At 43.0% G+C, this 22,962-nt stretch overlaps 1 protein-coding gene across 3 annotated transcripts in view; it reads left to right on the plus strand.

Moving 5' to 3' along the window:
• Positions 1-13,683, plus strand: part of PDE1C (phosphodiesterase 1C) — a 505,580-nt gene extending 491,897 nt beyond the window's left edge. For 2 of the 3 annotated variants that reach the window (XM_077809240.1, XM_077809241.1), the window contains one exon: positions 13,514-13,683. In XM_077809240.1, coding sequence (XP_077665366.1) covers positions 13,514-13,683 — 170 coding nt within the window. Of the gene's footprint in view, positions 1-199; positions 284-1,479; positions 1,681-13,513 lie in introns of those variants that run through there. The other variant, XM_077809239.1, reaches the window with a different exon arrangement.
• The last annotated feature ends 9,279 nt before the right edge of the window (positions 13,684-22,962 follow it).

Raw genomic sequence — 22,962 nt, forward strand, 5'->3', positions numbered from 1 at the left:
TACAGTAGACACCATACAATCATTGTCTTAATGTATTGAATGCCTCATTATTGGCTGAAGTAGTTAATAGGCATTGTAGCATTAGCTGTAGATTTTGCCTGCTCCCATTTCTTTAACACCCGTGCACAGGTTGCGATTCTTTTTTGAAAAATGTGTGTACATTTATATTGACATTGTTATATGTATGCTCCTCTTTCAGGTGACTTTGGATAGGACTGCCTTGAAGATTACTATCATCATAAAAACCGACTAGCCCCAAAATTTGGAGACTTTTTTTGGAAAGGCATGTCATTTAATTAATTAATTAATTAATTTTTTTAAAAGGGTGGTTAATGTATAAGTTAAACTTTTATGGACAGCAGAGAAGGAATTTGGTCCTAGATTGCTTGTTGTTTGCACTGTTGCACCATTCCCCTGATGATACACTTGTTTTAACAAGCAGTGTTTACAGACTGATTTTCAGCCATGTTGTCCATGACTTTTGTTGCTGTAATCAGCTAGTGAGCACTTGCACATAATAGGTATTGCCTGCCTACTTGCATATAATATTTGCTCTCTAAATGTAGGTAACTAAAGTAGTTAAAAAGAGGAGGGAGCACGGTCCACAGAATCAGGCTCTGGAGAGCGTTACACAAGATATAAATTCTGTTTCCTTCTCTGCTATCAATTCTCTGGGTGACCTCAGGCAAGTCACTTCACCACTCTGTGCCTCAGTTTCCCCCTCTGTACAATGGGGGATAATGCTTACTCAAAGACAATTGGAGATAATAACGCTTACTCGAGGTCAATTGCTTTGAGAGCTATGAAAAGAGCTATTTTAAACAGAAGTGGTAGAATTCAAATACATAAATACTTGAGGGAATATGTTAATATACTTCTACTATAGCACATACTGCTGTATTTGTGACTTATACTCAGGGGTGAAAATAAAATTGAAAACTTACCAGTACAGGGGCCGGCTCCAGCCACCCCAGAAGGGGCGGGGCCTCTGGCAGAAGGGGTGGGACTGGAGGTCAGCATCCCCAGCCAGCCCTTCCACTCTGCCTGGCCCATGCCGCCCGGAGCTTCAGCAGCGATTTAAAGGGCCCGGGGCTCCAGCTGCTGCTATAGCAGCAGCGGCCGGAGCCTTGGGCCCTTTTAAATTGCTGGCCCCAGGGCAGCTGCTCCTTCCCTCCCCTCCCCCCACCCGCTGTCGGCAGCCTGAGGTCCTTAAAGTAAGGCGGTAGGGGCCAGTACCGGCAGCCACATTTTACCAGTATGCCGTACCGGCTCATACTGCCTTACTTTCACCCCTGCTTATACTGTTGATACATAAAGGTAGTATACATAGCAGCAAAAATGTGCGTATTGCAGCAGCTGTCCATCCCCCTGTGCACCCCCCTTACCCCCCACACCCGCAGTGCTAATGGAGCAGATTTTCAGGCTGTTACTTTGAGTGTACTGCCTAATTAACATTTCCATTGTTTTCACTATGGTTAGGTCACCTGACTTGAACACCAGCAATCCTGAACATCCCCCTTTAGGAGTGAGGGCAGCAATGGCTCTATCTATGTATCTTGCAGCAGGAGAACACGTCAGACTGTCTTACTGTAGTTTAGCTGATCCATACACTGTAAACCTGGTGCCTATTCAGTCTTTGCTCTGTCACGTTGTGTATTGATAATCTCATAATGGATTGTACAAAGAAGCCTTCTGAGTGGCACTTAAATAACTGCCTGTGTTTTCTCTCTCTTTATTAAAGCTTTCCCACATCAGTGTATGTTTTGGCATTGACTTAATAGATTTTCTGAATGTGCATGTATAATAATGTACCGTTGTACACTCCATTGTGGAGTTCACATAGAAATGTTTATAGTTTTGTACAGGGCATGAATCAGTTATTCATACCCACAAACTTGTGATATATTGGTGGGAAAAGTTAAGTGTAATATTTATGTAGCCCTGTGGGGCATATAGCTTTGTGACAATTCTGATTTGCTATTTATGTACTGCACCATTAAGTTTCAAGGCATCTGCTCTTTGTTGGAGGCAGCTGTGCTCCATGAAGAAGCAGGAGGGGACACCCCTATTTCCACATACATGCATCGTGTTCTCTGCTGGAGAACTTTAGTTTTGTTGTTTGTTTTATTTAATCAGGAGAACTCCTCACTTTCTCTGAGCTTTGTCATTGTACAATTCTCACAGTCACCACTTTTCTTTTCTTTTCCATACACAAAGAGCAACTATCCACTTTCATTTCAAACGATTTTATTGCAGATTAAGGGAAAACAGCAAAGCAAGAAAGAACGAATGTAAAGTCTCCATGAGAGAGCACAGTATATGCATCTCCTCTGTGGCAGGACGCATGTGAATTAAATTTGAAGGGTGTGTTTGTCAGTAATGCTCAGAGCTGACCTCTTTCTGACAAATCTTTCATTGACTTCAGTAGGAGTAGAGTGTCACGAATGCTGACTGCTTTTCAAAATCCCACACACCATGTCAGCTGATTTCAGCAAAGAGAAGACTCAGAAATTTAAAGGTGGTAGTTCTCAGAAACTAAAACCTTAAATTACAAAGCTATGTATACTGCAGCACCTCTCACTTGGAAGGATGCCGAAGTTCCTTACAGATTCTATTCCCAGCATTCTGCAGGTGTACAGCACATTGTATGCAAATCTATACTAACAAAGTTATGGGTGAATTTTGAACAGTCTGGATAGTCAGTCCAGATAAACACTCTGGATTACTAGCCAAAACTAATTGGATCTATCTGCCCCACTTTGGGTCTTACAAAAATGGCCTTTCTTGCTAGATTTCCCGTATTTCCTGCTTCTAGCCATGCTGTTTTTATGCTACTTCCAGTCTTTCTTGTGGAATGATTGGATTTATGCCTTTGGTCTGAGCCAGAACCAGAAATGCAAAGGTGAGTGAAAATGAAAAATAACTTACAAATAAAGAAGTTAACTGGATCCTTTGAACTTTTGGGCAAAGGTTTGGGTCAGTTGTCCAGCAACAAAAGAGACACCAAAATAAAAAAGGTGGCTTTATTATCATTCCTTATTAAGTGCCAGAAATCTACTCTGGGCTGGATAAGATCCAGCATGAAGACAGTCTGTTCTGAAGACCTTACCATCTAAAAGATAAAATAGAGAGGACAAGATACGCTCTTTACTGGCCTATATAGAAAAGTTTCTATTCACTTGAAGAAATCCACAGACTCCCTTAGACATTACATACAGTCTACTGAAAAACAATGGGAAGCTGTAGTTAGTTGTGTTTTTTCCTAAGCATCTGTCATGGGGTCACTCGCCACACTGGCACCTGCTGTTGGACGTTTTGGGAATTAGTCCCAGTAGGCATGCCCTCAGATGGTGGTGGCTCTCCTGTCCTCATCTCCACCTGCAGACCCATTAAGGCTCCTTTCTCTCGGCATCTGCTTCGTAGTATAGCCATGTCACCATCCAGTTTCTCCCCCTTCCAGGAGACTCCTCCAATAAGAGTCCAGCCACCCCTCACAGCGGCTTAGCAGTCCACAGCTGGGCTGCACCTTCAGCGGTTAGGGGCGGGGCGGGGTGGGGGGAGAGAGGAGGGAAGGTCCACCCACTACTCCCGGCCCAGGAACCCTGCAAACAGAAGCTTCCTGCTGCCTCTTCCTTCCAGCTGACTGTCTCTATTCCTGGGCCATTTCCCTGCAGCCTCAGTTCCTTCTACTCCTGCCTCCAGCTCCTTTGTCCTCTTCCCAGGGCCTCAAGCCTGTGAGTCCTGGCAGCCCGTCAGGAGCTCTCCCTAGCTCCCCCAGTCCCTGCTAGCACCTGCCCTTCCCCAGGTGCTGGTCTCTCTGTAGCCCTCTTGGAAGCCAGTCTTCTCCCTCGGGTTCCCTGCAACAAACCAACTTGCTCTGGTCTTCAGCTTCCTTTTATATGGGCCGGCTGGGCCTTGATTGGCTGGTCCAGCTGCCGCCCTAATTGACTGTTTCCCCTGCAGCCACTCCTTTGGCTGCCTGCTGCCCAGCTTTGCTAGGCTGGCTTTAACCTTCTTGGGGGCAGGCGCCCCGTCACAGCAACTGTGTGCCCACATCTGTTCTATGCACAGAGAATGATATTGTTCATGCCCTAGGGAGTTTACAATTTAAATAGCCAGGAAGCAGAAGTCCACTGGTAGAACCCAAAGGTTGTATTTTCACTTCTATTGTTGTGACTTAGTTTGTGAGCTTCCCAGGAGAGGTCAACAATATCTAACCTTGCATACAGTGCTGTATATTGCAGCAGCATAATAATGGTAATAATTAGGTGTCTATTATTTGAGTACAACATCCCTTTGTCAAAGGGACATTTCTTCTGCTTCATGGCTAGAACTACTGGCATTTTAAGGTTGACTCTTTCCCCCTCCTCCCTACAATCCTTCCCAAACAAACTTTCACATATTTCATATCTTCTCCAGGACTGTAGATTTTAAAAAGATCTTCGTTAGGATAGAGGCAAAACCTAGGCAGAAGAAAAATCATTGTTAATTGACTCTAATGAATTCATGTTGCTATAGAGATGGAGAAAACTCTTTTAAGCATTTGATGTATTACAGAACTCACCTTCAGGGTAAAGGTAGGAGCGCAGGTTGGTGATTATTCTGTGTAACTTTGCTAGTGGGAAGAATGACTTGTCAATGTTATTTTTTCCCCTCAGTTTTCCTGCACCGAAGAGGAAATGAAGTTTTATGCTTTGGGGTTTTTTGATTTTATAGCTTACCTATAACTTTTGATTCTCAGGCCCAGATTTTTAAAGGTATTTAGGCTTAGGTCTTTTCAAAAAGAAACATACGTTCCTAGATCAGTTGAGCATTGCATCCACTAAATAATTGTTAAAATCTGGGCCTTCGTCCCATAGATTGTAAGAACCTTAGAAATGGATGGCAGGATAGATAGACACACAAGGGAAAGAAAGAGATACGGTTAATAAATTACCAGTTGTATTTCTTGGGTTCATTGCTGTTATACATTTTCCGAGGCTTGGAAACAAAAATATATTTTCCAACCAGTTTTGCCAATTTCCACTTTACAAATAGTGGGCCAAATTGTGGCTACTTTTCTGAGAAGAGGAGAAGACTCAAGGACCATTCCCTGGAAGCTGCTCTGTTCAGCTGGCAGCCAAAACCCCTCTGTTGAATGCAGAAAGACGGTGATAGCTAGTAGCACCCAACACCTCAAATTGTGTGTTTTGGGGTACGGCCAGGGGTGCACATATTGGTCCGGGGGGGGGGTGCATGTGTGATATCCACCCTCGTGGCTGATGCACCAGTGGTTGAACTGGTGACCTCCAGAGCTGAAAGCCTCTCTCACCACAGCATGAGCTAAAGAGCCAAGCTCTCAAACTGATAGCACATGACTGAGCATAGAGAGCAATGTAACACATTAGCCAGTGAGCTGTATACAGGAATCTCATACCTAGCAACTGAGGCCCACAGCAGTTTGAATCCTGGATGAACTGGTGACCCCAGCGCAGTCCTCATGCTGTTTTGGGAGGTGCTGTTTTTCTCTTTCCCTCATGTGAGTTTTTCTACTGAAGGGTTTTGTACAAACACATAGATGTTTTTAAAACTACTTGGAGACTAATTCCTCTCCCCTCCCCCAGCATGGGACATTTCTTGAGCGTTTCAATATTCTTAATGAATGAACAATCTTGATTCTCCTCCTCCACTATCCTTGAGATGCTGCTCTAATTACTGTGTGAGATCCGTTCAGTGGCAAAGGAAGAGAAAGTAAGAGAAAAGCTGCTGAACGCTCTCACTTCATTTAACAGCTAAATACCAGCTTAGAAAATGACGGCATCTGTAACTTTCCCAAGTAGTCATCCATGAAAATGGACTAATGAAGGCTTATACTTATGGAACATAGTCTGTGTTTAGTTCATTTTATGTACCTTTGAAATTATATAACCTTATACTGCTCACAGAAGGTGAGATTCTTGCATCCTTCATAAAGCCCAGTTACTAGAGCTCTGTTTGCCTATTCTGCATAGCAGTTGAAGATGAAAGTTATCACATAAACATGGGGGCTGGCTGAAGAGCTTCTCCTTCATTGCGGGATTCCTGGATGCTGGAAGTGTATGTGCCATGGATGGCTCACTCAGGGATGGCATCGCCAGGGAGAAATGTTCCCACTGTGCTGGCTCCTCTGAAAGGCACAGCGTGTATGTTGTATCATATTGTGTGCTGATTATCTGTAAAAAGTACTTTTGTCAAGAATGAAATCCAGCTCTGCATCTGTGCTGCACGGGCTATTTCAGCCCAAAGGCATCCTGTGACACCAGTGTACCCCATCGCAAGGTAAGGAGCCATGCAGCTTCCGATTTTCACTCCTTCTCCAGCCCATGGGCCTCCTTTCCGCTGTTGTATATGGTGCCGTCCTGGAGCTGGACATCTTGTAACTCCAGTCTCACCCTGTCCCCAGAGAGGAACCACACTAGTGCCACTGCCAGGGAACCTCCATGTAAGCAGAGATGTTGGGCTGTGTTTGCCTCATTCTAAATAACAACAATAAAAAGAGAAAGTGCATTCAAATGGAAGTGTGATAACCCAGTGCCCATCCAAAGCTGAACTGTAGGGAGGATTCTGTCTGTGGGAGGCTGCGTGTCTCACAAAAGGGGGGTGGGGGGTTTGTTTTTTTACACTAAGTACATTAAGAGTCTGAACCCACTAATTTCAATTTCAGATTTTTCAGCATCTCTGAAATCAGGTCTTTAAGATCCTGCTGTATTTCTGTGAAAATCCAAACTGCTGTTACAACAGAAATTCCTGTCGTAAACGTGGGCTATTGAGTCAGCTGCTGCAGCAGTGGCCTTACATTCATTCAATCTTTTAAAATGAATACAACCTGTCAACACCCAGTTGATCAGTTACATTTGCTCCAGGTCATTTTAACAGTCCCACTGGAAGCTAAGACTTTTTTTCTTATGGGACTGGATTACTCTGTAACACCAACAGCTCATTTTCAAACATTTTCAGGAGCTTTGGTGGTTATAATATTTAGTATTTTGAAGTATTACAAGTGACTACATCTAACTTTAGTACCATGCTGTTAGTAATAGCGTCCTTTTCTTTGAAACAGGCCAGATCCTAAGCAGGTGTAAATCGGTGTAGTTTCATGGAAGTCAATGGAGCTATGCAGATTTATACCATCAAGATGTACAACAATTCACCTTGGTATCAGTATTGCATTTCTAGATTTCAAGCTGAGATGCAGAATGTCCATGATCAATTATCTAGCAGTGAATGCTTTAATTAAACTGTTGTATTCTGTTCTTATATCAAACCCATCAACACTGGATCTGAGCACCTGATGTTGACTATATTATTTTCTATAAGGACTCATTTCCCATGTCTATTGTGGTATTTTAAATCATCACTTTCACGTCACACAGTTACCATCAATGCACAATATTTTTGTCTTGTTGAATGCCAGTAAGACTTACACACATGTACCGAGGAGAGAATCTAATCCTGCCTACTTGATCCTTGATCACATCAGGGCTTACAAAACATTCGCTGTCAAAACCACGCTTTGTCAAATGGGCATGCAAAGTACTTAGAAATGTCTTCACTTTTATTTAGATGACACACAGGTGGGTAAAGCTCAACCAGGCAGGAGTGAAGTCATATTTGTGGAAAAGGGGAAGTGTTCTGAAGAGCTTGTTGCCAGTTTGTGCATGACTGTTTAGTTAAGGAGTAGAAAACGCCATTAGAGCTTGTGGAGGGAAACCTTACCTGCTCTTTTTACTTGCAGGCCTATGTCAGTAAAAGGATCAAGAGGCATGATTGCCCTCTCTGCCTTAGCTGGAGACTCTCCCTGTTTTGCTCACCATGGTCATCCATTTATGCTGTATCCAGATAAAGTCACTGTTGTGTGCTTCTAATTAGGCCTCCTTTGAAGCTGATGCAAAGGCTCCAATGTGGAATGCAGCTTCTGCCTTGTTCTTTATAATAGGAGTTGGCTGGCTTACACGCTTCCTTCTGCCATCTACACTGGCTGCCAGTGCACCATGCAATACAGTTTAAGGGCCCTCTCATGCATGGTGGAAAGAGCCCTCAATTCAGTGGGACATGAAAGTGCTCAGTACAACACAGGATCAGGCCCTATGTACTTGAATGAATGCCTCTTGTTGTGTGTCCTTGCTTGTCAATTACTAACTGGTGTCAGAGCTGGTTTGCTCTAAGGGTCTGATGCAATGGCCATTGAATTCAATGGGAAGACTCCCACTGCCTTTAAGGGACCTTGGATCTGGCCCTAAGTTCCCTGATTCAATATGGGAGGAGAAGTCTTTCCTAGTCAAGAGTTTTTAGTTGTGTAAACCGCTTCAAGAGGCTCACCACTGGATTATCTCACTGGCCATCTTTAGGAAATTGGGCAATTCTTGTTTATTTCAGTAGTCCTTGTTTTGACAGCTTTTTGCCCCTGACATGATTTGTATCTGTTGACCTTTTACGTTCTATTTAGAGTTGATTTCTCTGAGAACAGGGAGGTTTGCTTGATGGCTGTTGGTTTTATTCTTGTGTCAGATTTTTTTTTTTTACTCTGTATTATTTTTGGCTGGTTCATTCTGTACTGCTTTATATCATTTATATCATGCATCTCAATAGACAGCCTACAAGGGGTTACATAAAATAAGTGTGTGAATCATGCCCTTATCCTGGTTTGAATCTCCAGTTCACATGGTATTATGCTAATGTGGCAAGATGACATATCACAGCGGAAATAAACCTTCCCAGTTCATGGAGAGTCAGATTTTCCTGCCCCCTGTACTTCCCCCATGCTTCGTCCACGTTATACATTACTCTGAATATCCAATTTTAAAATATAGGCACTCTCGTCACTTCCATAAAATTTCAGCAAAGGTTTTACCATCTAGCATTCTGGAAAATATGCAGATTTATATATATGGCTTTGATAGGAATTTTTCCAAAGTGAAATCTTCTAGCTGGATAAGGCGGTGATCCTGCAAGAGGCACGTCTCAGAGAGTAATGGGTGCTCAGCACTTCTCAGGCCTCGGCCCAAAGTCTGCACTTGTGGCAGTAATGGACTCTCCTCCATTTTGTTGATTCACTTATGAATGAAATAACTATGGCAAACACCAGACTCAAGGTTTGTACATCACCCCTCCTGTAGCTCTCATATTTAGCACAGGGTTAGGTATGATTGATACTCATAAGGAGTGGTTTGTATAAGTATCCTGTGATCTCCCCACTCTAACTTCTGCTAGAGTTTGTGGCTCAGTCTATTCCTCTTTACTAGAACTATCTGAAGTTGAGTGGGTTTGGCAGGAGGTGGCTCAGATGAACAACATTTCCCCCTTTATTTTTTCACATGGTTTCCAACCTAAACCTGGTATACTATAAATTTGCCTGAGACACTGTCCAGGTATCCCTAAAGCCTGTACCCCGGGTTTGCTCAAAACTCAGTCACTCTTAGGCGAATCTGGCCGAAGTTTTAGGTTTGTACCAAAAACTTAGAAGCAAGTAGGTGAAAAGTTGCACAATACACTACTCATGACTGCTGGTTTGAGAACATAGATAAGTATCAGAACTCTTAGCCCTATTCCACTGAAAACCAGGTAAAAGGTGGTGACTTATCCCAGTCCCTGACTGTGATGCTGAAAATAGAACATACATATTAGATCTGGGCAAACTGGTCACAGCAAACAATTTGATAAATTTAGTTCCTTTTTGTTTGGAATGATCTGCAAGCGGGCCCTCACAAAGTGTTTTTTTTTTCAAAATTATTCAAGAAATGGTTTGTGCAAAAACATCTCTGTTTAGAGATGGTTCACAAACGGTTTCCTGCAGCTATTGCTTTGAGTCATTGCTATTTGTGTTTGTAGATGTGAGCTGTCGGCTAATGCGAGAGGGAAGGTTGGCCTTATGGTTAAAGCAATCAACTGAGATACTGAAGATCTACGTTTGATACCCAGCTCTACTCATGACTTCTTGTGTGACCTTAATCTCTTTGTGCCATCCTTCATGGAGATACTAATACCTCATTTTTTCAACTCTTAGTCTATCTGCTTAGATAATACGCTAGTCAAAGAAGAGACTGTCTCTTGTTATGTTTATGTACAGTGTTTAGCACAGTGCAACCCCGATCTCGGCTTGGACTTCTGAATGCCACATTAATTCATATAAATCATACTTTTTTCTTTATTTTCCCAAAGCACATTTTCCTTTTCCAGATGGCTGTGTGAACTCTTCCATAGTCACAAGAGTATTCACAACTCTCTCTCTCGTGAACAAAATTTCACTCTCACGAATGTATGGAAGTGAATAAAAGGATCTTGAAGTTAAAGCTTTTAATCAAATGATTTTTCATGAATAGCTTTTTTTTTCCTTCTGTACTTTTTCAGCTTTGTTGAATATTTGTTATGAGTTGTTACATGACCCTAATGCAAGGCTCAAAACCACACAATATTCTTACAGGCTCAGGGAATGATGTTCTTGTTTTTTATCTGTATCAGTAATGGGGGGAATTATAATCAGAGTCCAGTTTTATTCACTAGGTCTCAGGATTTATTTTTGTAAAAATGGCCCCAGCATTGCTTTCATCTCAGTAGTGCATAGATTTGACATTTTCAATTATTACAGTCATAGTCACGGGCATCAGCTGAGAACACGAGAAATCGTAACACTCTCTATTTCCACTGGCTCTTGGTTAACTGCAGTAATTTTTGTTTAGTCTTCCTTACTTCCTTTGCATTTGTTTGCCTGTATTGCGATGGTGCACCCCCTGCAGATGTACATTTGGATTTCAATTCTCAGCTGTGCCCATCATCCATGCCATGCAGCTGAGGGTGAGGCAATCCATTTTCAACTCCTTGTTCCTTGGGCCATCCAGGGGCTAGTGTGACTCTCAGCATACTTTAGAGCAGACATAGGGCTGCGCTACTCTATGCTCAGTTGCCTAAGGCCCACACAGTGTATTCTGGCCATATCCTCTCCCCAACGTGGAAGTTTTGTCAGTGGCGGCTCTGCTTTCTGGACAGATGGAACACTGCCCTGCTCAGAAAAATGACTAAGTAAAATCAGAATGTAATAAATTTTGTTTTCACCTGATTCTGTGCACTATTCTTAGCTTTTTATTTAACACCATGGCTTTTTTTTTGTCAGATGAAGCTTCCATGTAGCACATTTTCTCCACTCCACAGCATGGGGCTTCAAAACAGCAGCACTGGCTTTCATAAAGGCCCTTTCATTAATGATGAATGTGCATCCCAAACCAGGAACAATGTGCCATGTAATATTGTCTTAGAGGTGCTTCCTATTTCCCCAAAAAAACTATAAGATCACGGCTCACAAGCATGAAGCCTAGACAACAATAATGCTACTCATATAGCATCATTCACCTAATCACCTTTACAAACAATAATTATTTAAGCCTCTCAAAAACTCTGAGTTAAGTAGTTATAATGATCCCTGTTTTACAGATGGGGGAACTAAAGCCTAGAAAGGGTAAGTGACTTGCTCAAGGTCAAGTCAGTGACAAAGTTGGGAATTGAAGCCAGAGGTCGTAACTCCCAGTCTTTTGACATAGCCCTCCTCCCCGCATAGTGGGAGTCAATAATGATTAAGGAAATTGAACTAATCATGTTCCCTTTACTCAGCTATTGAATTAGGATGAAAAACAGCCTGTCAGTATTCTGGATATACCCCATATACTTATCAGCCAACTCATCTCCTTTGGCAGTGACTCTGGTAGAAATTCCAGTTAGCAATACACTTTTCTCCATGCTGAGCAGTGGCAAATCCAACAACAGTTTGGCCGAGACAATGCTGAGTAATGAAAACGGAATGAATATGAAGAGTGAATGCCTCTTGAAGAGCAGTAAATCACTGAGGGGACACACTGCAGACTTTAATTCTACCTGCCTGATTGACAGTCTCCTGGAAAACAGGAAAGAATCAGAATATTTATTATTGGAGATGGAACATAAGAAGTACTTTGTTTACTAGAACATTTTATAGTACATTTTATTACTCCTGGGATTTATTAACATGAGAAAGCGAACTGTGCATCAGAAATTAATGTTAAGTAGTTCACATTTGGGCATCTCTTTAGCTTCTTTGATGCTATAAGTAATAATTTCCCATAGAATATTAATCTGATGCTACTATTTCACTGATCACTTCATTTACATTTGATAACCAAACCCAAATCACACCCATAGCTGGTTATCTCATGCTTCATTTTTGGCATTAGGTGTGTAAAAATGGACGCAAAGCAAACCCTGGATTCAAACACCCACAATTTAAAAGTTTAGAAGATTCAGAGCCAGGTATGGATCCAGGCATGAATTTCACAGCTGACCACTATCTCATTAATGCGTCTGACCAAAAATCCCAGATCCAACCATCCCTGAATTTTGGGGAAGTTTGGATCTGAATCCGAGCATAGCGCCTCAAACTCATCTTTGGTTCAGTGTGACAGTAATTACTGTATATTTAGAAAGGAGACCTGGTGCTCAGATACCTAGATAGGTAGGTAAATACAGACTTGATCTTTACGTTTAGGCCCCCTTTCACTAATCTGACAATACATTTTCTCTTTCTTCTATACAGACAGACGTATTGGTTGGTGTGGACAGGGATACAACAAAATCCATGGGTTGTTCTCCACCAATCTGACAATAGCTTTGTGAATGAGTGACTGTCATAAATATAAAGGGAAGGGTAAACACCTTTAAATCCCTCCTGGCCAGAGGAAAAACCCTTTCACCTGTAAAGGGATAAGAATCTAAGACAACCTCCCTGGCACCTGACCAAAATGACCAATGAGGAGACAAGATACTTTCAAAGCCGGAGGCGGAGGCGGGGGTGGGGAAACAAAGGGTCTCTCTGTCTGTGTGTGTCTTTTGCTGGGACCAGAGCAGGAAAGCAGGTCAGAACTCCTGTAGAGAGTTAATAAGTAATCTAGTTAGACATGCGTTAGATTCTGTTTTGTTTAAATGGCTGATAAAATAAGGTGTGCTGAATGGAATGTATATTCCTGTCTTTGTGTCTTTTTGTAACTTAAGGTTTTGCCTAGAGGGATTCTCTATGTTTTGAATCTGATTACCCTGTAAAGTATTTACCATCCTGATTTTACAGAGGTGATTCTTTTACTTTTTCTTCAATTAAAATTCTTCTTTAAAGAACCTGATTGCTTTTTCATTGTTCTTAAGATCCAAGGGTTTGGATCTGTGTTCACCTTTGCAAACTGGTGAGGATTTTTATGAAGCCTTCCCTAGGAAAGGGGGTGTAGGGCTTGGGGGGATTTTCGGGGGAAAGACGTTTCCAAGTGGGCTCTTTCCTGGTTATATTTGTTAGACGCTTGGTGGTGGCAGCAATAAAGCCCAGGGACAAAAGGTAAAATAGTTTGTACCTTGGGGAAGTTTTAACCTAAGCTGGTAAAAATAAGCTTAGAGGATTTTTCATGCAGGTCCCCACATCTGTACCGTAGAGTTCAGAGTGGGGAAGGAACCTTGACAGTGACCTTTGTTTTTGTTTTATAATCTCTAGCCATCAAACCTCAACTGTGCCATTTCAAGAGACCCAGTTACCACTCAGGAACCCACTTCCCACCCTTTCACAAGAAATCCGAGGAACATCTGGTGAGATACAAGCTGCTCGACCAGAGAGGCAGGATGAAAAAGATTCAACATATTTCTCAGAACTGGAATAGGAAATAGGAGAAGAAAGGAAGTTCACACTGCTCTTTGCAAGCTGATGAAGGACATTGTGTAATAATCATGGATCATTTTAATTCTGCACCAAGTGGGGAATAATCCAAGATGCAAGCAAGTATATGATGTAGCCAAATAATTCCATGGAAGCTTCCAGTAGAACCATTCTCAATAGCCTTCCTCATTGATGGAATATTCTCACATTCTCACAAAATATTGGGCTGTTACTTTAAATTTTCAAAAGTAAATCTGCATACATAGAGTTACTATCAAATTAAGAATGGTATAGATTCTGAGATTTTAAGAGACCATTATGACCATCTAGTCTGATCTTCTGCATTACACAGGGCATATATAACTTCACTCAGTAATTTCTGCATTGAACCCAATATCATGAGGGCCTGCCTAGCCTAGCTTTGAACTGATCGTGTTGTGAATAAAGACACCTGACATTTATACTACAATAAGGATTGAGAATCACATAAGTGCAAGGAATGAGAGATGAACACCTCCCCCCTAATTTCACACATGAGGGAAAAAAAAGAAGGCATAACATCACATTAAAATGCATGAGGCTTATTTAGCTTTGTGCAGCTACTAATAGATGTTTCTGGCTTTTGGCCCATTGATCAATATGGAAAGTGAAATCCAAATCTAGGAGGCCATACTCCTCCAAAGCATTGTATGGAGGAAGGAACCCCTAGTTTTAGAGAAGCTGGGTAGATCTAATACAGAAGCAAAGTGGTAGGAAGAGGAGAGGGCCGCAGCCTCATCACATGTGTACTCAACTTCAGTCTCTCTGTAAAGAGCACTAAACTGGACCATATCCATCTTTAGTGCTCTAAGAATTGTCATTCCTGGAAATGCTGTCTCTGAAAGGCATTGCTACAAATGATGTTAGGTAGTGAAAACTAATTGGTTGGAGCTGTGACATTATCCCCATTTCAATAATACATGAAGTTGTGAAGTTCCATTGTCAACATCACAAGGTGACAGGTCTCTTTGGTCCCACAGGCATGCAGGTGTGATGGCAGAGTTACCCATCTAGCCTCTTGTCCCATTTGGCTACCAATGTGTAAGTCTGCCTGACATCAGAACGTCTACATTTGATGTGCATAACATTGTGGTGCCACATAGATAGTATAATAAGGGCTGAGTATTGTGGGGAAAATTGCTGGGGAACGTTATAGGCACTGCAATTCTTCATTAGAAATTACCTTGCAGTTCTTTGCACAATATCCTAGGTCCTGTAGCATTTCACAGATGGCTGCTGTCAGTGAGCTCTACAAAATAGGTGACCTCAGCATATTGCTCCTACTTGCAATTACTTTGTTCTCTTCCTCTTAAGTAGCACATCAGCTGCACAACTGATGTCATTGCCTGTCAATTAACTCCATCCTATTGGCTTTGTCTTCTCTCTATGTATTTGGTTTCTATGTTCTATTTTCCTCAAACACTATCAGAATTCTTATCTGATAGAGTCTCCAGTTACTGTGCTCCCCAGCCACCTAAATGTCATGAAATACAGTATATATTTTGAAGTCTTCTGTTACTAAGATGTTGAAAACCTGATTTTTATCTGGGAATTCTCGGCCTGATGAGGAGCAGATATTTTTACTATATATATTGCTTATAAAGTGCCCTGAAATGTTTTACCTGACTGGGTTGTAGAGAAAAGCAATATATTGTTATTCCAAATGAGTTTTCTGTGTCTGTACCATTTCCTTCTCTCAAACAGCCCTTGACTTACCACAATTTCTCTGAGACCTTTCCCCCTACCTGTCTACACCCTTGGCATTCAAATGACACCAGTTTAGATTTACTGGGCCAGATACACTTTCCTGTTCCCCTGGGTTCAGTTTAATTTGCACTTCCTTTTTATTATTTACATTGTGTCACTGTAGACTCTGAGCACTTCACAGACAAAATGGATGTAGCCTCACAATGTATCCTCCTCCTGCAATGTAGAGATGTATGGTCATCTCATTCATATGGATGGGGAATTAGGCACAGGGAAACTAAATGATTTGCCTGAGGTCATGCAGGAAGTATATGGGAAAGCCAAGAATTGAATCTAGTTCTACCAAGTCCCAATCCATCATCCTTATCACAAGACATTTCCTGCACCAGCCTGGCTCCTTCTGATGAAAGGGAATTTACCTGAAGAGAAAGCATATTGGACTGATGCTGCCTGACCTCCCTTGGCATTTATGGCAGATGGGAACTGCTTTAAAATCCATTGGGTGCTCTATAGGAGCCTAGCCGTTGTAGGCTGCGAAGGGGATGTGCTGAATTAGTGCATCATCTTCCACCTACCCAGGCCATTCCCCAGCCAGCACCATCCTCTTTTCAAGCTCTCCTGGCCCCCCTCTCTGTCCCTGTGATGGGATATGCTCCCCCACACTGGGGCTGAGAGAGTTGAATTAGGCCAGGTGGGCCCAATCAGCCAATTAAGCTGCACAGGGGGGAGATTTAGGCTGTGGGGAGGCTTCTAATTGAAAGAAAGCTCACCTGTGAGGGAACAGGCATGGCTTCTATAAAGCCAGGAGGCTGGCAACCAAAGGAAGTCTGAGATAAAGAAGACAGAAGTGGGGGATTGGAATCCCCTGAGAAAGGGTTTATCTAGGAGGCCTAAGAGAGAGGGGGGATTGAAGGCTGGGGTTAGTAGGAAATAGTGCAGAGAAGAGAGCAATAGGGTTGGTGAAGTCCCAGACCTTAACTGCTTGCTGTAGGTCCCTGGACTGGAACCCAGAGTAGAGGATGGTTCCCCTACCATCATCCACTGCAGAGTGGTATTGCTAGGGGCAGTGATTGGGAAGATTGCCTGAGGCACTGCGGGACTGACATAGCCAGGGCAGTGGGCATGAGGGCTGCTGGCATGGAAGGATTTTGAAAGACCTCCCCTGGATGGGGAGATCACAATGTGATCTGGCCGAAGGGCTGAGTCATGAAGCCGCTGGACTGTGAGTGGGATGAGAATGCAATGGTACAAGAGAAGAAAGAGGGTGGTGAACGGGGCAGAGCTAATGGCCAGAAGGAGGTACCCGCCAGCAGTGAGTTGAACACACCCTGGTACTCCCCACACCTCTGGAAGACAGTCCAGTCCCCTGAGCTTTTTTCTGGGGATGGGGAAGTAGATGGGGTCAGCCTGAGGTGGAGGCTGGGCTGGGAGTTATTTTGGGCCGAAAAGATACAGGAGATTTCCCCCCCTTTTATAATTGGTGAGTCTGATTTAAATGTCTTAATTTTGTTTTTAATAACTCTTTTAATGTGTCTAGATGGGGGCGGGGAAGTGCAGTAATCAAATCTGAATGAATAAATAAAAACTGTCAGTTTATCCCAAAATATATATTTGATATTGCACTATTAGTGTGAAAAAGGGGCCAATGATTTGGCTTCTGTCCTATACTTAGGACTACAGATTGTAAATACCCACCCAAGGTTCTTGGTTGAGAGTCCCTGCAAATTATAACAATAATTAGTTCATATATATTTTTAATCTATAGGACTTAAAGCATTTTACAACTGAGGTAAGTAATTATCCCTATTTTTACGGGGGGGAAGGAGGGGGAAGGGGAAATGAGGCAGAAAGAAGCAAAGTGACTTGCCCAAGGTTATCCAGCAGGTCAGGGAATAGATTCCACCTCTCACGAGTCCCAGCCCAGTGTTGTATTCACTGGACTACACTGCTTTATCTAAGAGTGAGTGATGTCACCAAATGCCCCATTTAACAATATGTTGCTTGCAGTGGTGGTGTAGCTGTGCTGTTCCCAGGATATTAGAGAGACAAGGTGGGTGAGGTCCAATCTCTTATTGGACCAACTTCTGTTGGTGAAAGAAGTTTTCTTGATGCATGCCATGTAGCTTGAAACCCTGTCTTTTACCAAAACAAGATGGTCCAGTAAAAGATATTACCTCACTCACCTTGTCTCTTCGTAGAACAATATGTAATTTAGAAATGTATAAGGATAATCTTCTATTGTTGCCAAGTATCGGGGGTAGCCGTGTTAGTCTATATCCACAAAAACAACGAGGAGTCCAGTGGCACCTTACAGACTAACAGATTTATTTGGGCATAAGCTTTCGTGGGTTAAAAACCCCACTTCAGATGCATGGAGTGAAAATTACAGAAATAAATATATATATTTATGCCTGTTTCTCTAATTTCCACTCCATGCATCTGAAGAAGTGGGGTTTTTAACCCACGAAAGCTTATGCCCAAATAAATCTGTTAGTCTGTAAGGTGCCACTGGACTCCTCGTTGCTTCTATTGTTGTGATTCTCTAACTTTATATAGTGATGCACTGCTAATATTAGCCCTCTAAAAACTTTTGAGGCTTGTGTGGACTATACCATGTACTACTGGATACTGGAGCAAATTGTTTTTTGGGGAAAAACTACTAGAGTTAAATCAAATAATTCAAGGCAGCCCAACTCCTCAGGGCTGAACATGTTGTCACCCTACCAATTCAACACTGCCATCTAGTGTACCTATTGAAGAATTTTTCCAAGCAATGTGTTTAAGAATGACATACACTGTTTAAGGGAGACCTGGCATTGCAGTGAACTTTGCGTTTTGCTAAGATGCTGCAAGTATAGAAACGGTGAATAAAATATCACTCGCAGGAATTCTGAGTCAGGAAACTTTGATGCCATTTAGACCTGATTGAATTATTTGTTGCAACTCTTCGTTGTAAATGTAGCCTTTCTTCCATTTGACAGGTTTCAGAGTAGCAGCCGTGTTAGTCTGTATCCGCAAAAAGAAAAGGAGTACTTGTGGCACCTTAGAGACAAACACATTTATTTGAGCATAAGCTTTTGTGAGCTACAGCTCACTTCATCGGATGCATACTGTGGAAAATACAGTGGGGAGATTTTATATACACAGAACATGAAACAATGGGTGTTCCCATACTCACTGTAAGGAGAGTGATCAGGTAAGGTGAGCTACTACCAGCAGGAGAGAAATAAACCCTTTTGTAGTGTCAACTGCTGGAAGTGGCCCACCTTGATTATCACTACAAAAGGTTTTTTTCCTCTCCTGCTGGTAATAGCTCACTTTACCAGATCACTCATTACAATGTGTATGGTAAGCTATTACCAGCTTACCTGAGTGATCAGGTAAAATGAGCTATTACCAGCAGGAGAGGAAAAAAACCTTTTGTAGTGATAATCAAGGTGGGCCACTTCCAGCAGTTGACACTACAAAAGGGTTTATTTCTCTCCTGCTGGTAGTAGCTCACCTTACCTGATCACTCTCCTTACAGTGAGTATGGGAACACCCATTGTTTCATGTTCTGTGTATATAAAATCCCCCCCACTGTATTTTCCGCGGCATGCATCCGATGAAGTGAGCTGTAGCCCACGAAAGCTTATGCTCAAATAAATGTTTTGTCTCTAAGGTGCCACAAGTCCTCCTGTTCTTTCTTCCATTTGTGGTTCATTTGTGAACTCATCCATTGTTCTAATCACCAGAGACATTTCATCTGGCAAAGCAATGGATTTTCTTTAAAGAATCTGTTTAAAATCTGAATTATAAAATATTACGTTCTCTATGACTTAATTATAGAGTAGAGAGAGGGATTCTTTAGGGTTTATTCCATATATATTGTGTGTGCATGTATCTATCTAAATAATTGTGTGTGTGGCTTCCATACCCTCTAGGAAGCAGACTCAGCAGCAGGGAGAGGCGCTAGCTAAACTAGGGGACAGCAGGGGACTTGGGGAGATGGAGAGAGCTGTGAGTCAATTGGATGTGAGTATACAACAAAGCAAGGGAGTCAGGTGGGCAGTGGGGCTGGTAAGGCAAGCTAGGCAGTGGAGAGCCTTGTTCCCCAATCCCTACACAACCTGTCTCTCCAGCTCCATTCCTTCCCAAGATCTGCTGCTCAGCTGTGCAGCCAGCTTGCCATTCTGCCTTCAGGCCTGTCTCATTGAACCTCAGCCAGCCTCTCCATCCATGGCCCTTCTTCTCCCAGCCTCCCATAGACCTAGTAAACTTCACCAGGGGAGTCCTGGTGCAACAAATCTACTGCCCACAGCTGCTCTCTTGTAAATCTAGGAGAGTTGCCAGATGGAGAAGGTGTAAATCAGTGTTAGTACATTGCACTCAATGAGATTATGCAGATTTACACCAGTTGAGGATCCAGCCCCAGATCTCCCCAGTATTTGGAGAAGCAGGCAACACCTGGAAGAAAAGTTCTGGCCCCACACTTCCATTTAACTCATCCTGGTTAGTCTAGTTAGTTTGTCTTTGTAAAGTAAGATTTCAAGATAGGAAAAACATAAAAGAGCAGCTGGCTATATAGAGTATTGCGGAGATGGCATTTGTTCCAAAAATAAATAGAGAATTCCACTAGGAAACACAAGAAGAGGAGTAAAAATGGAGACAATTTTGAGAAGAATGCAATATTAAACAAATGAGCTGTCTTCCCTTTTAATATGTTAGGGACCTGATCCAAAGCCCGTTGCAGTCATTGGAAGTCTTTCGTAGAATCATAAAGATTAGGGTTGGAAGAGACCTCAGGAGGTCATCTAGTCCAACTCCCTGCTCAAAGCAGGACCAACCCCAACTAAATCATCCCAGCCAGGGCTTTGTCAAGCCGGACTTTAAAAACCTCTAAGGATGGAGATTCTACCACCTCTCTAGGGAACCCGTTCTAGTGCTTCACCACCCTCCTAGTGAAATAGTTTTTCCCAATATCCAACCTAGACCCCCCCACTGTAACTTGAGACCCTTGCTCTCATCTGCCACCATTGAGAACAGCCTCGCTCCATTCTCTTTGGAACCCCCCTTCAGGTAGTTGAAGGCTGCTATCAAATCTCCCCCCTCACTCTTGTCTTCTGCAGACTAAATAAGCCCAGTTCTCTCAGCCTCTCCTTGTAAGTCATATGCCCCAGCCTCCTAATAATTTTCATTGCCCTCTGCTGGACTCTCTCCAGTTTGTCCACATCCTTTCTGTAGTGGGGGACCTAAAACTGGATGCAATATTCTAGATATGGCCTCACCAGTGCCAAACAGAGGGGAATAATCACTTCCCTCGATCTGATGGCAATGCTCCTACTAATGCAGCCCAATACACTGTTAGTCTGCTTGGCAATAAGCACACACTGCTGACTCATATCCAGTTTCTCATCCACTGTAATCCCCAGGTCCTTTCCTACAGAACTGCCTCTTAGCTAGCCAGTCAGTCCCCAGCCTGTAGCAGTGCAGGGATTCTCCAATTTGCCTAGGTCACTCTGGACCATATCCCTACCCTCCAGCGCATCATCTCTCCCATCACCTTAGTGTCATCCGTGAACTTGTTGAGGGTGAGATCCATCCCATCATCCAGATCATTATTGAAGATGTTGAACAAAATCGTCCTCAGGACCGACCCCTGGGGCATTCTGCTTGACACTGGCTGCAAACTAGACATCAAGCTGTTGATCACCCACCTATTGAGCCTGATGATCTAGCCTGCATTCTATCCACCTTACAGTCTCTTCATCCTACTTTAACTTGCTGGCAAGAATACTGTAGGAGACCGCATCTAAAGCTTTGCTAAAGTCAAGGTATATCATGGCCACTGGTTTTCCTCATATCCACAGAGCCAATTAACTCATCATAGGTGGCAATGAGGTTGGTCAGGCATGACTTGCCCTTCATGAATCCATGTTGACTGTTCCTGATCACCTTTCCGTTGACATCTGTCAATTTTGAATCAGACCCTAAGGCTCCTAAATGATTTGCAGGACACAAATGAATGGACAGCTTGGGAGACCCTGGCACAAGCGTTGGAATCTACCCATGGTGGCCACAGAGTCTAGGACCAGAAGGGAGCACCAGATTATCTAGTCTGACCTCCTGTGTACAGCAGTTAGTCAGCTTTTACCATTCTCTTGCTTATCACACCTAAAAGAATAAACATGGACAACGCAGCCCATTGCTGGGACATTTACATTCCCAGAGAATGTTTCCCAGGTTTATCTTCTTTCCCCAGCTTCTATCTCATTTTTGTCTTCTCAAGGTCTTTGTTTCAATCAAAAAGATGGGTGAAAGATCCCTTTCGTGGCTTACAGCACTGCCCTAGCTAAGCACAGTGACAGAGTGAATGCAGGACACCAATTTCCCTGCGGGAAAATTAAGATCAAAGAAACATTTACATGGAATGAAAATTTATTTTAACGGTCACTTCTTGCGTTCATTTGACCAGAAGTATTACATTTCCAAAATCTCATTTCGATTGGTGCTGGTGGGTTTGACCTCATTTAAAACAATCCATGAGGCTTGGCGTTGTCAGGATCAGAATGAAAGGAGTCATGAATCTGGTTAAGTACACCTTGGCTCCGGTTAAACAAACCACATTTTTCTAAAGGGCCTCAGCCTGATGTCTTTCTTATTTTCACTTGCAGGTGCAATTTTTGTGCACTCTCATTTGCAGGTATAGGTGCTAGAAGGCCACATTTTCGAAATATGACCTTTATAAGCATGTGGCCTCTTGCATGTGTACATTTTGCATTTGGGTGAGGGAAGAGGACCAACTACGGGTATTTACGTGCTGCTTTAGATGGTCAAAGCACAATGCAAATATCAATTAAGCCATAACTATTAATTTTACTTAAATGATTTGGACAAAGTTTCAGCCTGCAATGGTGCCTGAGTTCCTAAACTTGACACCTGCAATGTCTGCTTTAATCTATGGCAGTAAAGCGTGTTAGCTGGGCGGGTAGAGCAGAGGGAATCATGGCTTCTGTCACTACCACTGATTAGTTGTGTTCGCTTCAGTGGTGCAAGTAGAAATCATTTCTTGCCAGTATGCTGCACTCATGAGGGACACACGAGGGTTTTGTGTGTGTGAATGTGCTCTCCCCATGTGACCCCCCCCCACATGACTCCTCCCCATGATACACATCCATCTCACATTGTGGGAGGGATAGCTCCGTGGTTTGAGCATTGGCCTGCTAAACCCAGGGTTGTGAGTTCAATCCTTGAGGGGGCCATTTAGGGATCTGGGGCAAAAATTGGGGATTGGTCCTGCTTTGAGCAGTGGGTCGGACTAGATCTCCTGAGGTCCCTTCCAACCCTGATATTCTATGATTACCTGGTGGGGAGGGGCAGCTGTGTCCTCCTCCCGCTGGGCCAGAGATTTCTGCTGTACGGACCCCAGGCAGGAGGACTTGAGAGACACAGCTGTGTGGAAGGGCTGGTGGTACAGCCGCTGCACCAGAGGAGCTGCTAGCATGGAGCTGCCTGGCAGGGAAAGGAGCAGAACGTCGGGCCGCCAGGCAGCCCCATGCCAGCAG

The sequence above is a fragment of the Eretmochelys imbricata genome, chromosome 2, assembly GCF_965152235.1.
Source record: "Eretmochelys imbricata isolate rEreImb1 chromosome 2, rEreImb1.hap1, whole genome shotgun sequence".
NCBI lineage: Eukaryota > Metazoa > Chordata > Testudines > Cheloniidae > Eretmochelys > Eretmochelys imbricata.